We start from the raw sequence: 19,413 nt of genomic DNA, 5'->3' as shown, positions 1-19,413 counted from the left end.
TGGCATTCCAGTCTATGAAGACTGTTTTGTTTTAATTCTTCAACATGGATCCTGTTCTATTAAGGATTTCATTAGATCTGAAAATTTGTGTTAACTTCTTGTTCCTCAGTTTTATCACTCTCAGTTCTTCATAGCTATCAATTACTGTTATTTTTTAACCTGAATTTATTAAAAGCACCTTCCACAGGTTTCATTTTTGCATGGAATACTTTCTTAATGTTTTATAATAAAATTCATAATTGTCATAAAAATAATAAAATTATAAAGTTCCACCCCAATAATATTCCCAACTATATGCAGCTAATTATTCCATAATCTACTTCGTTTTAAAATTTTCATAGAATCTCGCCCAAATCCTTTTCCAGCAAACATGCCCTCAGCTCTTCCTGGTTCTCTCCTTAGTAACTATCTGTTAGATTCGGAAATGATACAACAGATCATGATGGGGTGAGTGTATGCATAATTCAGCAGGATTTATCTATGCGTGTCTATTTATGTATGGATTATAAATCTGTTAACATAGTAAAAACGAGTCTTGCTGAATTCATAGATTATATGCTAGTGGTCATTTTGTTCACCTCAGGCCTCAGTAAGTCTCTCAGCACTACGATTCATGGCAGTATTTGGAGAAGTGGCATTGAATGCATTATGTGCAGAATAAATATTTCTGTAAATGGAGCTTATCCTGACTTTGCAGGGACCAGATTCTGTTTTCTACCAGAATCCCACTACTACCAGCACTATACAAGGTCATGTCTGAAGATGGTATTTTCTGTTATGAATTTTTCTGCTATTTTGATTTGAAATTGATGAGAACACCAGATGATTCCCTCAGTTTACCCCATGCTATTAAGCAACTGCAGCTAGGATTGCGTTGGAGTAATTTGATAGAGACAGTCAAAGTCTAAGTAATACCTCCATGAATTTTAGAGCATTTGTGATGGAGTTCATGCAGGAATATACAACTATCTGTCACTCATGCTTCTTTATGATTGCTGTCAAGAATTAGACATTAAAAGGTAGGCAGCTTAGTCAGCAGTTAAGAAGGTGCAAACCTTGGACACTGTATAATCACTGAAATCCTCACCCTTTCAAAGCAGAAGAAGCTGTGCTTCTCTCATGGAATACTTGGATCTTAACATCTAGGTTAGGCAGTAAACAATCTGACACCCGTCCTAATCAACAGAAATGGTTGGGGGGAGCCATAGGTATTTCAATAGTTTGTTTTGATTTTAGTAAAATTCTGCCTTTTGTTTGGGTCTTTGTGTGTGTGTTCTTTATTTATTTTTTAAATCTGTAGCAATTCTTCCATAACTTCTTTCCTGATATGAAGCTGCAAGTTAGAATTTCTTGTATCAGACTGTGCTTTCCCACTAACTTTATTCTTGAGGGAGACTTAAAATAATTTTCTGAAACTGATTTCCAGGGTTGAAGTCAGAAGTGTTTAGTGATTTCTTCTAGAAGATGTCTACTAGCAATAGGCCTATTTATATTGTTCTTAGGTTTCCTGGGGACAATTCATTCTTTTATTTTAGGACTGGGAGGATAGATTTCAGGAAATACTGTGAAACAGGTCTCCGAGGATGCATTCGTGGTAAAATAAATAATATTAAATGATAGTACTCGAAACATAAAAGGAAGATGATACATTGATTATGATAGAATACCAGTAAAGAAGGTAGGAAAAATATATGAATGTGGGTTTTGTAAACAGAAGGGCACTTAAGGAGTTTGAGGGCTTCACTGTATGCTTTACAAAGTAGGCGTAGCTAAATTCTTAAATGCTGGGGGAAAGATTTCCAGGGCTCTGAAGGTGGCTGGGGCCTCAGTCAGGAGATCTGTGAGGGGAGGAAGAGATTGAGGATTTAACCTGGAGAGGTGGAGGCTACGGGGCAAGCAAGTAGAATCCTACAGCTTCCTGAGAGATAGTTACAGAGACAATGGTGCCAGGCTCTTCCTGGCAGAGGCAGAGAGCACCACGAAGGAGAACAGCCACAAGCTGCAGCACAATAAGATAAGGTAGAATGCGGGGACGTGCTGTGTGGGAAATTTATTAGAAGTGTAGTACAGCACTAGAACAGAGATGCAGTGAAACTTCTGTCCTTGGAAGTTTTCAAGACTTGGCTAGACAAAGCTATGGCTGACCTGCTGTAGTATAGGTCTTATTTTTGAGGAGGAGACTGATCCAAATGATATGCAGAAGTCCTTTTCAAATAGATGTATTTTTTTCGTCATGGTAGACCCCAGCTGCATTCTTATAAGTCATCTTTTCTGGGTAATTCAATATTTTAACATGTGTATTCAGACTTGGCAGTAGTGCTCTCAAATTCATGGAGAAGAGCTCCTTCTCTTCCTCAGTGAATTTCTTGCTATTAAAAGTATGTAGAGTTAGTATTTGAGAAAGTTTTTTAGTGTAAAAAGCTTGCAGAAATCTAATTCTGAATCTGTAAATTCTCCAGAATGCTAATACAAGTTTATTATACGAAATATCAGGTATTAAATGGAGTTGAAATACAGCAACATTGCAAATGGAGGCAATCAGTCTACATGATTTAATCTGATACATTTCCGCATAGACAGATAAACATTTAAAGCCCATTGCTACTCTATTTTTCAATGTTTGTTTCCTCTGTACCATGCTCTTTTAAAACTATGCTGGTATTTTTTTTTTTCCTGAGAGCTAGTGCTAAGTTTTTCTGCAGTGCTCCAGATTTATTCTAAATAACAACATATTCATGTTGTATTTACTCAAGGTATTCGCTTTTCTTGCTTATATAATGTTCTGTGAGACAAAGAAGGCAAATAAGTACCCGTACGTAAGAACACCTTCAGAGGTCATATCTTAATAGTGTTAGAAGCAATGTTTGTTTTATTTAATATGGTTTTATTCTGTTTCTAACCATTGTGAGTTGATTCATTTAGAGTTGAAAACTCATGTTCTTGAATGTTTATTAAAGTCTACTGTTCTGAGCCTGGAGAAAAGTTATTCTTTCTGCATTGCAGCCTGGAGGAAGTATTCTTATAGTCAGCCTTTGTAAACATTAAACCACAAGAAAAGAACAAAAAAATCTTATGGATCATTTTCAGCCTTTCCATACCCTCTACCTGGAATTAAAAATAGCAGGAAAGACAATCACTTTCTTGTCTGGAAGCAGTCTGTTGCAGTTGGAGTTAACCCTGACTGTATTTACAGAAAAGTTAGTAATTAATTATAATTAAATTATGTCCCACTTATTATTTACTGAGTTTTACTGTTGTCCATTACCTTGTTGAACAGTAAAGAATGGGTTAAATACCAGTGGACACTAGTTTACATGAGTACACAAATATGTTACAACAAAGACAGTAAATAAGAAAGAAACCCAGTTTATCTTTGTCATTAGGCAATATTTCATGAGTAATTTCGAGGCTACCTATTAATATTAAATGTAGACTCAGTATTTTTCTGGCACCATTCAGAAAAATATCTTTTCTGCAGTTGACTCTTTGCTGGTATTCTCTGTAATGAAGAACTTGAGGATTTTGGGTACTGAACTATATTTTTCTTGTGCTTGCTTTTTAAATGTCAGCAATCTTCCATGAAGTATAACTCTTCTTGATTAAATTGTTTCAGTTATTACAAGTTTCTATTGTAGTAGACACAACACTAAAAAGCAGAGTGACCTTTTATACAAATGCATTTTCCCAAAAGCAATTCTGTCCTTTTGTCATTTGCTAACATATATATCAAAAACAAAGTATCTGATTGTTTCCCAATGTGATTTGCAATTACTTTTTTTTTGTCTGTGGGCCAAAGAAACCTGGGAATCTTGTGCAGGACTATTCCCTTCTGTCTAATTTAATTACTTTCAGGTTTTATAAGTTTATCCTGCATCCACTGGGAAACATATTTATAAGAAAACTTTTTTCTGGTAATCTATCAAAGTGAATGAGTGCATTCAAAAAGGGAATTTTTAGGTTGTTGTTTACTGCTAATATTTTGAAGACCAACTTGACAGCACGACTATAACAGTGGTTAACTTTGGCCCAGTTATGTGTTCTGAGCTACTGAAACTACACTGGTGCCTCCTGACAGAACATCACTACGGTACATGAAAATCTTCCTGTACCAAGTGCATAAGAAACACTTCTCCAACACCAGTCTTCTGCCTTCCCCCATCGCTGAAGGACTCGCTGTGGTGATAATAAAGAATTTAGTGTATTACTAACTGCTGGACTCAGGGTTGGCTTTTGCTGGTTTTATGGGATGACTAGAGATATCAACTTTCCTGATACTTCACTAAATCCATTGCTTATCAACCTCATGGAAGTTTTGTTCTTGTTTTGCTTTTATCTTAAGTTTTGTTGAGATAGGACTTCAAAGTTTTATGTTCCTTGGAATTTAAACATTATGGAAGTTCTCCCTATAGCTCTGTAATTCTTGGTCTCGAGGTTAAGGTTTTGGATGAGGTGTTTTTTTACCTTTTTTACCTTTGGTTTTCTAATGAGTCGTCTGTTTTAGGTGAGATTTTTACCAAGATAATCAATTGAGCAAGCAAACTGAATTTTATCTAACTTTTCAGCATCATGCTTGAAAGATTATGGAGTAAGGTTCTTTTGTCTTAGTATTAGGAACAGCACTCAAATAAATGAATTGTAGGTCAATATTAGTGCAGCAGGAATAAGTACTTCATGAGCAGCAGATCATACAAGGTGCAGAGATCTCTTGAGGTCTCCAAATGGAACAATTTCCTGGAGATATTTCAGATCTGGAAACTCTTTTAAAAGCAAAGCAAAAACATTGCTAATTCAACTTTGTCCATAATGTGGAGTTTTTAATGAGACCAAACTTCCACAACTATGTGAACAGAGAGTTAGCATATGTACAGTAAAATGCTTTTTTGATGATATAGTGAAAAAGCCATCTCTCAAGATATAGCTCACCACTGTTGGACCCTGGGTCCTCAGAAGTGTGTTCTAGCCCCCAAATTTAGGCACAGTCATTTAATATCCTGCAGTTTGTCTACAAATAAGCAAGATGCGAAGAGGAGACAGAGCACATATTTTGGCTGCTTTGAAGGGTCTCTTTCAGAACACTGTATTCATAGCCATTAGTTCTCATTTCTGGTGTATGATTTGTTTTCTCTAGTTAGGTTGGTAAATAGAGGGGAAATTTGAAGACTGTTGATGCTGCAATTTTCCTCTGTGCCTGCAGATTCAGTCCACCTTTGCTTGTGAGCCTTCCCCTTTTTTTCATGGGACAACATTTCTTATTACTTGGAAACCACTTCTTTCTGTCCTTAGAGGTTGATTTTTTAAATTTTAATTTAATTTTAAATAATTAAGCTTTGTACCTGACTGTAACAATGCTAACATTCAGATTTGTTTTGATTCTTCAAGTTTATCTTACAGATATGAAAAAATATAAGCTGCAGTTGGGAAATAAATGATTCATGTGTCAAAGATGCAGCAGATTTTATAGGGATATATTTCTACTGCTGAAGGCAACAAATGTACCAATCTTGTTTTCTGGTTTCTAGCAGTGTTGAGCAGAACTGTCTGCAGTGTTCTCCTTCCCATTCACACACACACCTGCCCATTTGCCTTTCTGAATTTCATCTTTCTACCATAAGATAAGCAGAAAGATTGTAGTTACTGCCTGATCTGTCTCTTTTTCAGTATGTGAGTGTGTGGTATATGTTTAACTCAAGAGCCCATTATGTTTGGCACTTAAGGCAGTATACATCCACTGCTTAATGCTCCTGTGTAGACAAATTCATTCTTGCCATGTTTGGTAAAACACCATCTCTTCTCTTAAACATTATTTATAAAACTCTGACATTTTCATTTGACTATTTTTGCCATTGTAAAAGAGACATTCTGTGCAGTGTTGCAAAATGAATCATCAGAGATAAAAGATATAAAACTAATTTCTTTGGTGGTAAAGTGTCTTGTTTTTACATCCCTATATTTTGTCTTTTATGAATTGCACAAAGTCAGGTGTGACATGCAAAGTAAAACCAAAAACATGTTTCATCTTTGTCCTATAGATGTAAAATAAGAACAAAAAAAAATCCCAAACTGTTGTAGAAACTGCGAAGAAAAGTGGCTGCATGATGAAAATACTAAGAAAGATCGTGCAAACCGAGCGTACGTTAAGGTACAAAGTAATGGTTCCTTTGCAGATTTGTGACCTACACTTATTTCTCCTAAACTAAATGGATTTTCTACCTATTTCTCTGTAGAAAGCACGTAGTACTGCAGGATTGCACTGGCAGTTTGACATTGCAAGTACAACTGAAAAAGGATGTGACAGGTAGTGGCATGAACCCCTAGTACTAAGTATTGTATATTTAGTTCTAGTGTTTTACTGAAAACATGCATGCTAGTCTGTATGTGTTACAACCTTAAGTAACATCTTACTCATTTTAGACAGAAAGGATCGCTGTTGGAGTCATGAGGCAGGATTAGATAATTTCTTTGTATTTCATTTGTTCTTATTTCTGTGTTTGGTGACTTTATCTAAATTGTAGATAAATTTAGACTTTATCTAAATTGTATCTAAATTGTCCTGCTAAAAAAGTAGGGCCTGAAAAGTTTCTGTTGTCACATCCCAAAGAGAGCACAAAAGGATGGACAAGATGAGGTAATAATTTACCAGTCAGTATTGCTTGTTTGTTTGGAATAGAATCTAAACACTTTTCAATTATAACATTATTGAGAGAATTTTGATTTCGCAGTTTTTCATTGAATAGGATCATTCTTTTTCCCCTCAAAAAGTCTGTTTAGTGGAAATACTACTTTTGTAAAAAGGAAAAAATAACTGAGTCGGGATTTCTGACCTTGTTTAGGTGAGTGATTTTTAATTTTTTTAGATAATTTTATAATATAAATTCTGAGCCAAGAAATGATTAAAAATGTCATTTTAAACCCACCCCTGTTTAGCAAAATAAATATGCTTAGATTCGAACATCCACTTGGTGTTTATTCTGATGAGTAGAGTGTTGTGTAGTAACTGGGGCCAGACAAAGAAGTAATCAGCCTTGCATCTTATGAAAGGTAGTGTATTCCATTAGTGCAGCAATTAACAAATTCCAACTTGAGATAAAGGGAAGGTACAAAATCCTTGTGCGACTGAGTTCATTATAAGTTATGTGGTAATCAGTAAGCAGAGCCTAGGGAAGTCTAATGCAAGCATCACAGAGTTGTTTCTTTTCAAAATGATGCAATTTATTTTTATGCTTTGCCCACAGATTTATGGCAAAATGTAGAAAGAAGTGTTCTTTGCCATTGTGTAAGTGACAAAAGCTGCCCCGTTGTGAAGATGATGACTTATTTCTATTACTAGGACTCCCATGCAATAAGCACTACTCGGTACAAAAGGAAAAGTCCCACACAAGGTCCCTTAAATTGAATTCTCCTTTGCTTTTCTTGGTCCTGTTCATGTCACTTTGTTTCTTGCAGTCATTAAGAACCTTTTCTGGACCATTTCAAGCTGTGCACTATTATCTGTTTCCATAAAAGATAGCGCTAAAGGGACCAATTCAGAAGATGTCCTATCATTAATTATTACATTTAAGTAAGGTACCAAGTGCTAAAACGCATTCTGGATTCTGCTCTGTCTTTATGCTGCTGTAGTGGTTTGGAGTGTTTCTGAAGACCTTTGGGAGAGTATTGAGAAAAAGGCAACACACATAAAACAGCCCTGCACTGTTATAGTTGCTGAGTCCAATGACTGTTCCCTTTTCCATCTTTCCATTTGAGAAGCAGACTTATTTGTAACTAAGTGTTACCTAAACTTAAATGAAGTAAATCCTATCCCGAATTGTGCTGCCTGGTTTTCCCCAAGCATCTAAGCATGTCTGGAGAATGTTGCATTCTTAAAAGACGTTTAATTACTCAGGGTGACAGGAAGGGGTCTAGCTTTGTCCCTTTAAAAGTGTTCATGTTAGCTACAGTATTATTTAAAACTCCATGACTCTTACTCTGTCTGTTAGCTGAGGGATGCATTTTTGTTCGTAGATCTGTGCTGAAGGTATTAAGGGAATGAAGGATACTATCTTCTTATTGTGCCTAGATAACTCTTAAATGTATGGCAATGTGAAAGTGGCTATGAATAATAGTCTTCACCCCTGCTGATCTGTTGAGCACCACATCTCTAAGTCCTTACTGCTCAGAGGAGCTGCCTTTCACTTTAGATTTCTTTCCTATCACTTTCAGCTTTTAATCCATGGTAAGCCTTTGCCCCTTGCCCTGTGGCTTTTTATTTCCTCTCTAGTTTCTTGTATCAGTCATTCCCCTTATATTAGCATTTTCAGAGCACTGCAGCAGATTAGAGACTACTTTGGACTAAGGCATTAGGACATTGTAGTGTTAGAACCATCCAAATGTTACCAGGGTGTCTTCAAAGTAAAAAATAATTGTCAATTAATTAAATGTGTCTACATTTTCCCAGATAAGTCAGTCTCTTTATGAAGCATAAGCTGTGTTTTGGGGAAGCTTATAGGATAAGAATATAAATTTGCACTTAAAAACACAGTTGGTTTTCTGTGACTTTTCACTAAGTAGAGCTCAGAGATACTTACTTAGTGACAGATATTACTATTTGACCATTGATTTTATTGTTCTAGCTTTCTTTCCTCAGTAATTCTACATGCTTAAATTAAATTAGCCATTCTCCTTATCCTCCAAATGAAAGCAATAACTTGCCACATCCCACCCACTGTAACAGTTTTTAATTGGAAATTAAATCAGATACGAGGTATTAATAATGAGAGACTGTTTTGTCTATCCTCATATGAATTTAGCGAAGAGCCGGTGAGACTAGCCTGCTGTCATGCTGATATTGATTGATAACAGAATCAAATGCTAGAAACAGGTTAGCTAAAGAGTTCTTAACATCCCTCCAGATTATCCTCCATTCTTGTGGACTGCTAATTCTCTTCCTACTGATTCATCTTTTTTTCCCAGTTGCAAGTGATGAGACAAAGAGATTGTAATATCTCTCAAATATCTCTCAAATCTTTCTTTTTTTATCTTGTCTTCCATAGGTAGGAGTGTGTGTGTGTGTGCTATGAATATAGCGTTTATGCCATTGAATGAAAAGCTACAGAGGAGGAGTTTAAAATGGTAGAGAAGTTATTCCCATCATACTCAAGAAAACAGGTGAAGTCAGTCTTGTAAGACTCAAACGTTGTAATCTGTCAGACAAAGACAAACTTCTGCAATATTTTTTGCTTTTCTTAAAAAGAGTAGTTGTGTTTATGCACATAAAATTTGTATAGGCTGAGAGTGGTATGTTACAGGATGTATATTTATGAACAAATCCACTTCCCTCAGCATCAGTCTGTCTTGTGGAATTGCTTTTGGTTTTGGATGAAGCGTGAAAGCTTTGGGGGTCTTCTGAAGACTCTTGGATTGGTGGCAAGGAAAGGAGAAGGCACACTGAGTTACAAGCTCAGGGTTTAGGCCGGAGTATCAACCAGTACTTTCTGGGATGTAAGAGTAACAAGAGCTGTCAGTCTGCCAGTAACATCAGCATTTGTGAGTGAGTATGTGAGGAAATCCATGCTTTAGTCATTGCAATGTTAATGTATAAAATCTTAGCTCAAGCTTGGGCTATATTCCATGCAAGGTAAGAATATACTCCATGTTCCAGGGTGTCTGTTTCCCAAATATGTGGGACGTGTCCCTGCCAGTCACAGAGGGGTTGGAACTAGATGATCTTTAAGATCCTTTCCAACCCAAACTAGTCTATGATTCTATGTACACTCTAATGTAGTGGTGAATTTATTGCATGAACTGAAGTCTATCATAGTTTCAATACTTCTCTCCAGATCAGACTTAATAAGTTTTCTATTTTAGTTCGAAAGAGATAATTCTTCTTGAATGTTTTTAAATTACTTCAGATATCTTCTAAATGACCTTTTCAAAAGTCAATCTTAAAGACTAAAATAGTCTTACTTACCCCAAAATATTCTTTTATATACTTTTTGTTAAGGTTACTCTTATTACTTCAAGTTTCATAGAAAATACAATGTTAAATGTAAAATTAATGAAAAACAGCATGTAAAACTGCTCACAGAAATCTGTCTGGTTCAGTTTTTTTCCTAATTAACACCAGTTCAGCTTAAGCAGTGTGTAGTGTGATGCCTATTCACTAGAAACAAGCACGTTTCACAGAGGTATTTTTTAAAAAGTAATTTTTTTAATTCAGGTCTCAGGATTTCTCTTCTACGCCTAAATTAATGAAAAGCTGTTCTCTGTTCAGACAGTGTCTCTTACAAATAGTGAAGGGACTCCCCTGTGGGAAGACCCCCATTTCCTCTTAGTGGTTTGTACGGCATTCCGTGTCCTGGTCAGTAACAGTGACTTGATGTACATCTAAATGATGTAATTGTCTTAGTGCAAATGAAAATAAATCTGTGTTTTCCAGGTAAGAAATGGAATCACTGTCATGGGTGCATTAAAAACAGAGATAAATTAGGTCCTTTTCAGACTTAAAACCAGGGATTTACTGGATTGCCATTCATCAATAATATACAATGCCAAGAATTAGGTCTCACTTATTATGAATCATTTCTTATATTCAGGACAGTTAACTCTTAAAACTTTTATCCTTATTAGCTCTAATGATGTAATACCATAAAATTGTTGTCATGTAGTCAGCATAGCTTATATATAAGTATGTAAATATATGCATATATTATAGATAAATATTCTATACATTTATATAATACAAGATTTTCTAAATAATTTTTAGTAGTAGTCTTACATCTTTGCAAATGCACAGTGTTGTGGAATGTTTACATACAGTTTCTGGTTTTACTATTGTGCATATGTTTGGGTAGATCTTGCTTTCAGTATGCAACTTCTTTTTATGTGCCCTCTGCCTTGGCTGCTTCATGTTGTATTACACTTTCAGCATACCAAAACTTTAGCATGAAAGACTGAATGCCACAAAAATAATTTATAGTTCTTTATGATCTAAATACATGGGGATGTGCAGGCACAATGGGTGATTCAGAGATATTTTCTTTCATGTATTGGCCTAGGATTGAGATTGGCAGAGGAATGTGTGCTAAGCATTTCATGTGCTGAAATTCCAAAAATGTTAATCCCTTTTCCACCATATAGCCTATAAGCTTGCTACTAAAAAAAGTGATTAAGTATGAATGGTAATATTTGATGAAGTAGAAGAGATTTATCAAATGCACAGAGTCACAAAGCTCCTTTCATATATATGTAGGTACGTATGCATCTGTATGCTTATGTCTTGGCAAGTCGTCTAATACAGCATTATAATTAAATGTCACTAATCAAACATTGTACCACAAAAATGTGTTATATTCCTTGGATTTGTAACTTATTACTAAGTGATTGGAACTTGAAAAACCCATTGAAGTTATTCAGTTCAACCTTTTGCAGTGAGTGCAGAATAATTTTTATTTGTAGTAATTTCATTAATATTTACATATATTTTTGAACACATCTAGTGAAGATGTCTCCAATGATCATTAAACAGTTTAGTTCATTCTAAATATCATGCCTTGGGTGGTGTAACTCAAGCTCCTGCCAGAAGCAGCCCTTGTATTTCAGATGGTTTGTCTCGGCCAGCACAGTTGCCTTAGCTTAGATGGTTATTTGATTCATGTATTAGTTCTTTGTGTCCCATTTTGGATTGAAATGACATTAAGAACAGACATAATACTTAGCATTAAAATTGGATTGCCAGAATATACAATGTTCTTACCACCTGGAATTCTTAGGTGCCACTCCAGAAGAAATTTGCAAATGCTTAGTTTGCCATCAAAAGAAGTGCAAACTATTCTTTGGTCTCAAAGGGGAAAATGAAATAAATAATTACTGAATAAAGATTGTGCAGTTATTAAGTAGATTTCTTATTTACTCTAGTATTATCCTGCATTTAATTGGTAGCTGTGTTTGTAATCTTTTCAACTCTGCTTTGCTTATGCTTCACTTTAGCTAAATTCCTGCAAATGGAAAACTATTTAAATTCTCTATACCTATCACACTGACTTTCCTGCTAGGTGATCAGATTATGGGGGATAATAAAATACTTGAGATACACACCGCTTGCCACAACTCTCTGCTTCTGCTACCACAGGGAGGACTCATCTGAACTTCTTGCAGAAAGATAAAGGACATCCTTAAGCAATCTTCCATTTCCATGAATAAATTCTAGATTAGTTCAATGTAATAGAGTGTACAATTCCAGGATATAGTATTGAAATGCCTCCTCAGGGAGGGGGAGTTCAAGCATATGTTCCTTTTACTATGTGGCTGTCTCGGTGCTAAATAAAATTGGACTAATGCAATAAAAATTAAACTCTACTTATGTTGATAAGCATAGAGGAAAAACAAAAAAGCATACAGGGAAGAAATAATGAATTGCCTCACATAATTTTTTTTTTCCTGATGGAAGAGCAACTGTTGCTTTCCTGCTTTATTACTTTCTTTCCTTTTGCTTTTATTTTAGTTTTGTTTCTACTTTTCTTTCACTTTTGTCTTGATTTTTTTTTTTTCTTTTACTATTGTTGCTTTTTAGGAATGTTAGCCTGAAGTATGTAAGGTACATTGGTGCCCTTGCTGCTTGCCTGAAGCGTTTACTTAGTATCAGGATTTAATTGTATGTGGCAAGTCTTTTCTTTATAAGTATTGTATAAGCTTCTTCCTTTAAGTAGGACAGTGAGGAGAATGTTAAAAAATTATAATCTATATGCTGTCTGTTACAAGGATAGATTTCTTTTACCTAATCAACAGCTCCTGATATTGTTTACCTACACAATTTAAAAGCATTAATGGTATATTTCTTTGAAATGGAAATGTTAAACTTTTACTCTTGGAAAAGGAGGGGAATTTCAGATTTTATAGACAATATAGTTGCTGTATCTAGGAAAGAGTGTGAGATAACATATTGCAACATATGGTATCTAATCAAAGACCAGCATTCATCCCAGTGTGATCTCAGACCTACTGAGGTCAAAGCAAGTGCTCCCTGTGGTATGGGCAGATTTTAGATCCAGTTCAGAATGTGCTTTGTAAGACAGAGTAGTGACAAATGAGTTCAGTTTTCCAGGATATTTTATAAAGAGATATATCAAGTTTTTTTAAGTTCTGTCTTTCTTCCATTGTTAAAAATGTCTTGAGTTTTCCTCATCTTGGTAAGAACACCTGTGTTTATAAGCCTAGAACATGATTAAATTTTAGGAGGATACTAGGTAATCGGCTCTGCAATAACTGATTTCATATAAACCCGATATATTTCATATCATTAAGTGTGGTGGTTAGAAACTATAATAAGATGGCATATTTTAAAAATGGAATCAGAGTCAATGATCAACTGATTTATTATATAGGCTGTGGAAAATTATTTATTATGTGGTCCAGCAATTTGCTAAAATTCCATGCTTTTTAGGAAAAACTTGTTATAGTTTGGAGAACATTTTGGATGGAAATGACTCCACTGCTTCCCTGAGTAAGCCTGTTCCGGTGCTTGCCTACTTTCTGGTGACAAAATTTTTCCTAATATCCAATCTAAACTTTTCCTGCTGCAACTTGAGGCTGTTTATTCTTGTGCCGTCACTTGCTGTTTGGGAGAAGAGACCAACACCCACCTTGTTGCAACCTCTTTGACGTAGTTGTAGAGAGCAATAAGGTCTCCCTCAGCCTTCTTTTCTTTTCTTCTGACACAGACATAGCCTGCTTGTAGAGACTAGATCTTGTAAGGTGAGTTGGGCTTCACATACTATGGCTATGCTTCCATTCTTAGGAAAACTCTAGCTATGACATATTAACCTGTTGGTGTGGCTTCACCACCTTTTGATTGCCCTGAAGGCTGTTGAGGCATACAGTGTTTAGCATTCTTTTAGTTCTGCTATGTCCTAGACTTCTCATGTTGCAAGCCACTCAATCTTCATTTTATTTTATGTAAGGAAGTTCTTCAACTCTTCATCTTTGGAAGTCTTACAGACATCTTGTTCAGGTGGTTTGGTCTTGCCAGCAGTGAAATCCTTATCATCTTTCATGTTGCTTATGATTACAGCACCCTCCTGCGAGAGGAACTGACTCTGATTTTATTGTCTTCAGGAGAAAAAACATTTTTTAACTTACTCTTGCTCACATTTTTTTTTTTAAACAGTGGTCTTTTTCATAGGAATTACTCCAGCTAATTGTGGAATAACCCCTCCTTATGTTGTTCTCATTCAGTTCTCCTGCAGTCTTTACTCACTTTGATATTAGAGGTTCAGTTTAGATACTGTCCTTCATGTGATTTTTGTTCTGGATGCTTTGTTAGTTGAAATGTTTTATTCACTCTAGATATTCTGTATTTTTGGATATTGATACGGCATACTTTTTAGGAAGGCTGCTCAGGTTTTCACATCTCCTACCAAGCAGTCCTGTGCCTCTTATATTTGAGTACAGAACATATCTCTGGACATCTGACTGCCCAACAAAGAGGCTTCTTCTTTGTTGAAAGGTCATTGAACTTAAGTTCAAGCAATAGCTGTGACAGGCTTGCAGAGTCTGCCTGTAGCTGGGATCTGTAGGTCTGCCCCAGAGAGCTTCATTCATTCATCTGTGATCTGGGCATTTCCATTTCAAAGCAGCCTTTGAAAGAGTAGTTTTTCAGTCTCCATTCTAGTGGGAGCTCTTGAACTTTTCTCCAGTCTATTTACACCATACAGGAAGTTGCTTACAGTGTTTATACATATAGATAAAAATTGAAGGTGAAAGCTTATTTACCACAAATTCTTTTTCTTGAAGTGAATGGTGTATATGTGCATTCAGTAATTGACCACATCTGCTCTCCCTTGACATACTTTGAGAAACTGTGTTATTCTACGTTGAGAGGAACTGAGAGGGAGAACCATATCCTGCCTATGTTATTCCAACCTAAGCTCAAGGAATGGGACCTGGGGATTGTCCTGCAGAGATGGCAGAGTACCAGATAGTCTTATTTTCAGTACTTGAGTAAAATAGAAGTCTGTTGAATAGTAGTTCCAACTTTGAGCCAGGTTATTCATCTATTTCTTTGGGTAAATTTACTTTTGAAATCATTCGCAAGTTTTTTTCAGCTGCTTCCCTGACTCCCCTTTTAAAACTTTCTTCTTCTTTGTTGTATCGTACAACCATCCACAGCTTATGTGCCCACCAGGTGCATTTTTATCACTGTGATAAAAATCACAAATTTGTTTCCACTTTAAGCTAATCATGTTATTACAATATTGTTTTTTATTAAAAAATGAAGTTTTAATCAATGTGAGGCAATATGCCAGAAAGAAAACTTACATATTTTATCCTTTTTTATGCTCACTGAATTTTGCTTGTGTTTTCTTTTTTAAATAGTGATTCCAGAGTTTATTGATCAAGTAAATATTGCATTGGAGAGCTTAAGCAAGAACACAGTTCATCTATTTGATGATAACCAGTTTGTGGACATTTCTAAGAAAGTGTATGATACAATTCATAACATCAGATGCTCAGTCATGATGATTCGGGTAAGTTTTTTATTTGTTCATTTAATCATAATTTCTAAGATACTTTAGGACATCAGTGTATCTTCAGGAGAAAATTTAATTTAGAAATACTTATGTAAACAGTGCCCCTAAGCTCATATCCAGATTGACCTGCTCTGGGAAATTTTGATTACAATGAACCACACATGATTATAAATCCAGAAGGCTAGAATTTGTTGAGTACCAGATCAGAACATCGCATAAAAATGTGCTTCATTCCTTAAAAATATTTCTTTATGTTTGTTTTATAAAGATCTTCATTCACTTCATCAATGGCCAACTCGTGGCTACAACCCCAAATCTGCTTGTAGCTCTTTAACATTAACCTTATGTAGTAGAATGTAGGAATGGAGAGTTAATCCAGGTGATCCTGATAATCTCTTGTTGGAGTTGTCTGCTTCACAACAGAAGATTTAATGGCCTCATTTCTGTCAGTCTAACAGAATCATAGTCAATGTACTTATCCTCGTGTTTTTCCTGAGGTTCAAGAAAATGCTTCAAAACAGCTTATTTCTAAAATTTGAAACAGAACTTTGTCAGATGTAGAATTCCCCTGAATATTGTCAGTTCACAAATCATCCCCATTTCAAATCATATACAATAACAACTGAGCTGCAGTAGCTGCATGTTCAGCAGTTTTGTTTTTAAATAAAATTAAATAGGACTAGATAAGGATCCTTTCCAACCCAAACTACTCCAATGAGTGAGTCTTTTTGTATTGCAATGTAGAAGTTAAACAGTTTTAGTAGGAAGTCAACAGTGCAAAATCTTTAAAATGTCTCACCTTACTGCAGCTGTCAGTTATGAAATTGTTTATATACTAATGAGAAATCATGAAACACTCTTGTATGGTTTGTTCTTTCACTTCACCTACAATGATTTTTGATTGGTTGACAGTGAGTAAGTCTTAAGTGCTTCTGTCTTGAAATGTTTGTTTGTAAGTGTTTGGTTTTTGGTTTTTGGTTTTTTGTTTTTTTTTTTTTGTTTTTTTTAATAATCTGGTGGTTGTGCATGTAGCCAAGTGTAAAAATCTAGGTAATTATACACTTTATTTAGCAAGCTCAATAAAATTTGGCCCTCTTGTCCTGTTGGGCACCTAACTGTATGATGTGTGATGCAACCAGTACCATCTAATTTCCTTGCATTTGACTGAAAGAATTTTATTATTGCTTTGCTAGTTTTTCATCCTTCAGCATTTAAAAAAAAATGTATTTCTTATCAGGTGGAGGAGTTGCCTAATCCTATCTGAAATATACTTGTGTCCTACCACATGTATTCAACGAATTTTCATGTGTCTCCTTGCTTTCTGTTTGTTCCTGTCACTGCTACTTTTGAGAAGGCTCGTGCTCTTACAGCATCTTCCAGATGTTTACTTTACATACCCTCCTGCCTTGGTCAGATACCATTTACAGATCCCACAGCAGTAGGGACGTCTGCAACTAAGATGAAAGCCACATGTCCGTTTGCTGCTCCTTTGAGCTATGTACATTTTGAAAGGAGTCCAAGCTGGTTCCATTTCTGCTCCAAAAGGCCTTTTTGGTGATATGTTCTCACAACCATATACTTTAAAAGATGCAATTTCTCTTCTAAGCAGGGAATTATAAACCTTTTTATTTCTTTCTTTTTTTTTTTTTTTCTGTAGAGCTCTGGAAAAAAAAAAAAGATTTTACAACAAATTCTTTTGGAGTCAAACAGGAAGGGCAAGTATCTACCAGGAAAATCCCATTTATATGATGAGTGCTGCTGCTATTGGAATATGTTACATGAGTGGAGTTTTAAATACTATCTCTTTTTCTGTGAGTGAGCAGTCAGTCTTTGGACATGGATCGGGAGCGGATTCAAAGCTTGCCTCCTTCACATTTTAAATGTCCTAGTAGGTGATCTCAGCTACTCACGGGGTTAGGCTGTGAACAATGTCATCACTCTGCGGATGTTATCTGATGGATTCAATTCTAGTCCTGCTAGGATTGTAAGTAATTCTAGGGTGAAGCTCTGTGCGAGTTAAAAAGCATCAGACTTGCAAGCTAGACAACCTCCCAAGTGACTTAGATACTAGATACATCATTCTATTCTCTTCCTCTGTCCCCTTTAATTCTGTGAGTCCTACTTGGGGAAAGCCAGATTCCGGGATAGATCAGCAGTTTTGGTATGAAAATTTTTGTCAACGAAAGTTTTCTGAACTCTTTATTTGCTAATGAAATACTCTGTGCTTGTTCCAAGTTCAAAATTCCTCACTTCACAGGATTGTACTCCCGGATCTATTCCTTCAAAAGATTCTTTCCTGCAGCAGGAACAGTTTCTGTGAGTTGGATTTATCTGGCGTGAGTTGGATTTATCTGGCATAACAAACCAGAATGAGGCGCATCCTTTGTTAGGTCTTCTGATCAGTTCCTGTTTCAGTGAACAGAGACTAAAAGTTTTGGTTAGGGCAGTAATTATATTTCTATCTTCACTTAATGCCTGGGTCACTCTTTGTCTGATCCTTAGTGACTCAGGAACTCTGTGTTTTTAAGGTTACAAAGTTGGTTCTGTTGATTCCTCAGGGACATGTCGGTGTTCTATATGTCCAGTCTTCTTGGGCTTGAAGTCCAGATGAATATGACTGACTATTCCTTTATGCAGTTTTTAATTTTTGGAAATGTGCTGAGGAATTTAACAAAGCTTTAGTTAGTCTCTATGAACACACAAACACTCATCTCCAGGAAACTGTGAGTGTATATTCTTAGAGTCTTCTGTGATATATGTGTGTATGTATGTGGACAGTGACTCAGGAAAGAAATGGACATTTTATCCCTTGTACTTCTTCCTGAAGCATGAGGTGAAAATCTTTTCATCCGAAGAGACTGTACATATGCATAATGTAGAGTAAGTGCACAGTGTATGTGTGCTATATAAGTGCAGAACACTTAAATCATCAGTATTAATGTGGAGATTTCTATCCGTGCTGTCTTCCACTTCTCCTTTGCAAGTACAATTTGACAGGGGAATCAAAACCAAAGTATATTAGCTGTACCTGAAGCTGTGAGTAGCAAAAAGCAGATGCTCTTCTTCCTTCCCCACCTCTGAATCAAAGCAGTTGTGACTGATGGGGTAAGAGCCTGCCTCCACCTATACTGAACCTCACATTATGCTGAGAAGTGTATGTGTTAGAAATCAATGTGGCTTCCACTGTATTTGAATGTTTTCAGCATCCTGGCAATTGCAGAGCCCTGACAAAAGCTCAAGAGGTTAAAAAGCCCAAAATAAATGAGTACGTTAAAAAGGACATGTGCAGCTTTCTACTTAATGAATACCATTATTCAGACACTGAAGTGAGAGGGTTTTTTTGGGGGTTTGGTGAAACGGCAGTCAGCTATGCCACCACCCCTTAGAGATACTGACTGCCAGCACAGAGAGAGGGCTGGGGAAACGCTGGCATTTGTCTTTGGCATAAGGATGTATTTGCATTCCTAGTTAGATATGTTCCAAACAATGCCAGTTTCATTTCAGTCTGCCCGTAAGAGGCTTTAGTAAATCTGATGGTTATTCAGATGTTTGCTGTTACCACAGCAGCCAAGGTGAGGAAATAAGAACGTTCTGTGGACGACTTAGAGGGGCTTACTGATACAGCACCAAAGAATGGTGCATTCCTGATTATATGGGACTGCAAGACTGAGTCAGGGAAAGAAATTTTTGATCAAAATATAATTTAGAAGTGTAAATGAACTAGGACACTGATCACAGGGGGCAATTTTTCAGCATTAAAGTAAAAGCAGAAACTCCCAGATCAGTTCCTCAGGAAACATTTCAAGCATGTAATTACACAGTGAGAATGCTCTTAAAAATAGAGTCCCTAACTGTAAAATACTGCCAAGTACTGTTGTTAATGCAAATTATCAGATATGTTTTTCAATGT

At 36.0% G+C, this 19,413-nt stretch overlaps 1 protein-coding gene across 4 annotated transcripts in view; it reads left to right on the top strand.

Annotated features, from left to right (window-relative positions):
* The window catches only part of CTNNA3 (catenin alpha 3), a 418,271-nt gene that overhangs the window by 317,040 nt on the left and 81,818 nt on the right, over positions 1–19,413 (top strand). For all 4 annotated transcript variants that reach the window (XM_069864007.1, XM_069864010.1, XM_069864008.1 and 1 more), the window contains one exon: positions 15,349–15,500. In XM_069864007.1, the coding sequence (XP_069720108.1) occupies positions 15,349–15,500 (152 nt within the window). The remainder of the gene's footprint in view (positions 1–15,348; positions 15,501–19,413) is intronic.

The sequence above is a fragment of the Phaenicophaeus curvirostris genome, chromosome 9, assembly GCF_032191515.1.
Source record: "Phaenicophaeus curvirostris isolate KB17595 chromosome 9, BPBGC_Pcur_1.0, whole genome shotgun sequence".
Classification (NCBI taxonomy): Eukaryota; Metazoa; Chordata; class Aves; order Cuculiformes; family Cuculidae; genus Phaenicophaeus; species Phaenicophaeus curvirostris.
Note: the sequence above shows the minus strand (reverse complement) of the source record. Positions and strands in the feature narration are given on the sequence as shown.